This window comes from Diadema setosum, chromosome 4 (genome assembly GCF_964275005.1).
Source record: "Diadema setosum chromosome 4, eeDiaSeto1, whole genome shotgun sequence".
Lineage (NCBI taxonomy): Eukaryota > Metazoa > Echinodermata > Echinoidea > Diadematoida > Diadematidae > Diadema > Diadema setosum.
In genome coordinates, this window is record NC_092688.1 from 4795631 (window position 1) to 4800298 (window position 4668).

Genomic DNA, 4668 nt, shown 5'->3' on the forward strand with positions numbered 1-4668 from the left:
AACGCGCAAAAACATGCATCAAATTGCACCATTTATAACATCCAAATGCAAAAAAGTTCTTACCGTGGGAGGGGGGACACCCCCCTCCCACACCCTCCCCCCCCCCCTCGCTCGCTCCGCTCCCTCGCAGACTAACCGCCCCCCCCCCCCCTAAGATGAAATCCTGGCTACGCCGTTGTTCACACACGCATGTCATTTTGTGCCTGCCACCTAGTTTTACAAATGCAGGATAACTAGATATGCTTAGCATTGATTTGCCCTTGTTTGTTTTGTCAACATTTCTGTTATAATTTTGCTGGGGTTTTTTCTTGTTTGACCCCTGGACCCATGTTTAAATTTGTAATATCATATTGTAAATCGTATATGGTAAACATAAATACTGCATGACATAGTCTGTAATAACAACGCTGTTTGAATTATGAAAGATTTTAACCATCGTCTCCTTTGATTAAAAAAAAAAAAGCAGCGTCCAAAGACTTTATCAAATATTGGTGAAAAAAGATAGGCGGTTACGGGGTTGGGAAAAATGAGTAAAACTTGAAACAAGTCACCCCTCGTTATAGCACTTCCCTTCTCACTGCATTAACAGTGGCCTGCCCAATCACTTTTTCATAACCTTGACAACTGAAACATAAGCGAGTATGTCTTCATGCATACAGAATATTTGGAACTCGATCATAGTATCTGCGGATAAAGAAAAAATTTACTCAAAGATTGCTTGTCGTACTCTTACAGGAACATTAAATTTTTGTCTAGACGCCGAATTTATGGCATGTACGTAAACCTTGTAAGGAGATAGTCCACAGTGACTGTGGATCACACCCGACTACCTTCAGCCACACAAGGACTGAAGGATCCTTCTTTTATACTCATTTACTTTATTCAGTGTTTGCACCATTTCTGATTTTTTTCAACATCGAAGGCTATTACCGTTTTCTAGAAATACTGCTAACGGTTGTGTTTAGCAGGAAATTTCAGTTACATAATTTAATCCCGGGAAGAATATTCTGTGTGCCTTCTCTTGACGTATAATGCACTGAGTATAGTTTTCGCGGGTCACTATATTAATTAAAATGATGATAATGATATATGATCTTATTTACCAAGTGCAGCCTCTTAATTCGGTCTAATCACTGTTCTTCACGAGGAAACTTCCATCACAATTAAACCCATTTCTGGGTCAAGAGGAACAGCATAGGTAAATACCTCTTGTTCAGTGACAAAAGCAACTGACAGTTCTTCGAACTCGATACTTTCCTTATGAATTTTAAAGATGAGAGTCTTAACCGCTAATACAGTTCCCTCACTCAATAATACAAAAGACACCAATATCTTCATGCAAATTAAAAAACAACATTTGTTTTCATTTCATTTTTCATTTAATTCATTTCATTTTCAACAAAGAGTGTCAATGCACAAAACATAGCACGAGAAAAAATATAAAGATACATATTCTCAATACATCGAAATAATATAAACACAATGAATTGAGGAAGAAATAAATACATGTGAACATGCTCTTTACCGCATAATGTTAAAAATTGAGAGGAAGCTAAAAAGCACAGCTTGTAATATGCTTTCCCCTCAAAATCAATACTAAGAAAGTACGAAAATGTAAACGTAACCATGTTTGGGTAGACAGAAGTATAAATATAAAGTGACTAAAACACATCGAACACTAACAACAGAACTAAAACTCTTATACAAAGCCCTTCACAATGTCGCCTTCTTGCAGCAAAATATTATTGTGACTATCACTCAATTGTGTGAATTTCTGTACGTCTTGAAGGACACCTTGTTACATGAATACAAACGGCCAAACGAACATACGTTTCAAGACAATAATTTCTTTATTTCGCTCAGATTCTCGTTGGTATTCTCTTTATTCCATAACAACTGTTTACGATATCGCTGACGGAAAATCTCGCTACTATATATAGATACAAATAGTCATGATAGCCCTCCATTAGCTGCTCGAATCAACCCATTATATTTTATCTTATATATCTTATAAAGTATTACTATATATAGCATTCATTTTTACGTCGCACCATCCTATTACAGTAACTTACTTTTGATTTTCTGACTTATGTTTAATCTCAACTTTTATGCAACAGGGCCCTGGTCTCCTCCACTAAAATAAGGCGGCATAAATCAGCAATATTGAACGCGGATACAGTTAAATTATTCTTGGTGTTGGTCAAGGTATATGATAAACTTGTGATTCATTACTTTGTTCAATTTTGCGGATACAAACATTGTTACAGCATGCTTTCCATTTACATTCCCTTTTCTTTTGATGCTAATGTTACGTTCGGCTGGTACCTGTTGATGTGTTTACCCTGTTTTGTTTTGTTTTGTTTTGTTTTTATTACTATCAGATTGACAGAAACCATGGCAACGCTTCATCAAATCAGCAGCCAGAATATCGAGTGTCCTATCTGTCTGACATTTTTCAACCAACCTAAATTGCTGGCCTGTTCACACACCTTCTGCAAAGACTGTCTGCAACGTATCTTTCAAACTCAGCCCAGACAACAAACTATAACATGCCCTGTATGCAGGAAAAAAACACCCCTACCCAGTGGAGATGTGAGTAAGTTACAAACGAACGTACCGCTGAGTTCTCTCGTGGACGAAGTGAAAACCAAGAGTCCTACGTGCTCTGTTTGTGAGATGGACGAAAAGCTGCCAGCTGTGTTTTATTGTCAGGACTGTGAGAAAAATATGTGTAAATCTTGTGAGAAAACACACTGTATCTGGAAACCGTTTTCCACCCACTCAATAGTAGCCATTAGCGAAGTGATTTCAGGAAAAGTTCCGCTTAGGAAGCGACGAAACTGTAAGAAACACCCTAATGATGATGGTAACTGTTTCTGCACTGGATGTCGGGAGTACATTTGCTGTACGTGCGGGGTGCTGGAGCATTTGCAAAAAGGACACAGGCTGGAAGAAGCAGCTATCCATGAGGAGAAATTGATACAAAATATCAAGGAATTGAGAGAAAGAGTAAAATCAAAGAAAGCAACCGTTGAAAACCATGTCGAAGTCATAAAGACACAACGCAATGAAATTACAAATATGCTGAGAAAGCTCAATGATGACATCGACAAGACGTACAAGGAATACATGCAGCTATTGTCAGACAGAAGAGAAGCGCTGAAATGCCAAGTGAAACGATGGTCTGTAAAATTCAAGACGGAATTACAAATCATGGAGGACGAGAATCGGCGAAAAATCAGCTACATGAACGCCATGGAAGAGCTGGTAACTAACGGTATGAAGGTACCGCTAGAGAAAGACGCCTTGTTTGCACACGACACGCTGTGCGAGAACTTGAAGATCTTTCTTGGACGAGATATTCCCGACGGCCAATCACAGGGAGGTGTGGCAGAACGAGTTCAGAAGATTTCATTTCGAAAACACGTGAAGGTCAATGAACTTCGTCTAGGAGAGCTGAAAGTTTACACACCGAGTGTCAAAGCAGACGTTGAGCTCCGTCGCAAAGACAGCATGAACTGTGTCACTCGTGCACCAGACGGTAAGATGGCGGTGGGATCGTCTTCAGGCGGAATGCATCTCTACTCCCGTAATGGCGAGTTACAGCAGACGGTGCTGAAAGATGTTGCTATCATTGAAAGTGGATTCTTGTCTGATGGTCGAGGTGTTGTACGTGGTAGAAAAAACAAGATAATCCTATACACTTCAAAGTGGAAGAAGCTTGACGTCACATTCGAGACGATAAGTTATGACGAAGGAGGGTATGGTGGATTCACTGTGGATAGAGATGATAATATCTACGTGGGTTATAGGAAGCCCAAGAAGATCCAGGTATTTACCCCACAGGGTGGTAAAGCTATCAGGGAAATAATGTGTGACAGCTATTCACCTCAGCAAATAATATCCTTTCGCACGTCGTGGAAACTAATGATCAAAAATCCAAGCGCTGTCGTGTGCCTTGATGGTAAGGGGAAGATGGAGAATGTCTTGAAGAAGGAGGGTATGGCAGCCTGGCCAGCTGTTTGTCGAGATGATTCGGTCATTGTAGCCTGGGTGAAGCATGGGGAGGGTCTCGTCAGTATCGATCGATACACGAGAGATTTGGAGCACGTGCGCAATGTCGTCACTACTTTCAAAATAACAAAACCAAAGGAAAGAAACTGGTACTATCTACAAGAGTTTGAGAGTGGTGAGATAGCTTTCTGCACCCCAGATAGACTCTACATATTTCATGCGACATAATGTGCAACGTATCATGTTGTGATCGATGGACGTTATCTCGTTCTATATGCATTCTATAAAATGCATTCTATAAAATATCAACGAAGTTTACAAATTGGTATGGTTCACATGTGCCACACATGCTCACATGAATATTCATACATTCATGATGTCCCCATGTATGTCGAATGGAACAAGACAGTATTTTATAGGATGATTGACAATTCATGTTGTCACTGTTCATTAGCTATGCGTGATTTTCCTATAGGGGTTTCACACCGGGATTTGCGTAGAGTTGCGAAGAGTTGCGTACTCATGAGAAATAAAGTGTGATTATCCGCGCAGGATCGGCGTATAGTCCAGGCGTAGGGTTACGTATGGTTGCGTAGGAAGCGCGCATCAACGTAGCGTATTTTGCGTGTAGCGGGCGTAGAGTTGCGTATATAA

At 40.1% G+C, this 4668-nt stretch overlaps 1 protein-coding gene across 1 annotated transcript; it reads left to right on the plus strand.

Annotated features, from left to right (window-relative positions):
- Positions 1–2394: 2394 nt before the first annotated feature.
- LOC140227418 (uncharacterized) lies at positions 2395–4242 on the plus strand. Its single transcript, XM_072307823.1, has one exon. It carries the CDS (start codon positions 2395–2397, stop codon positions 4240–4242), a length of 1848 nt encoding a protein of 615 aa, XP_072163924.1.
- Positions 4243–4668: the final 426 nt, after the last annotated feature.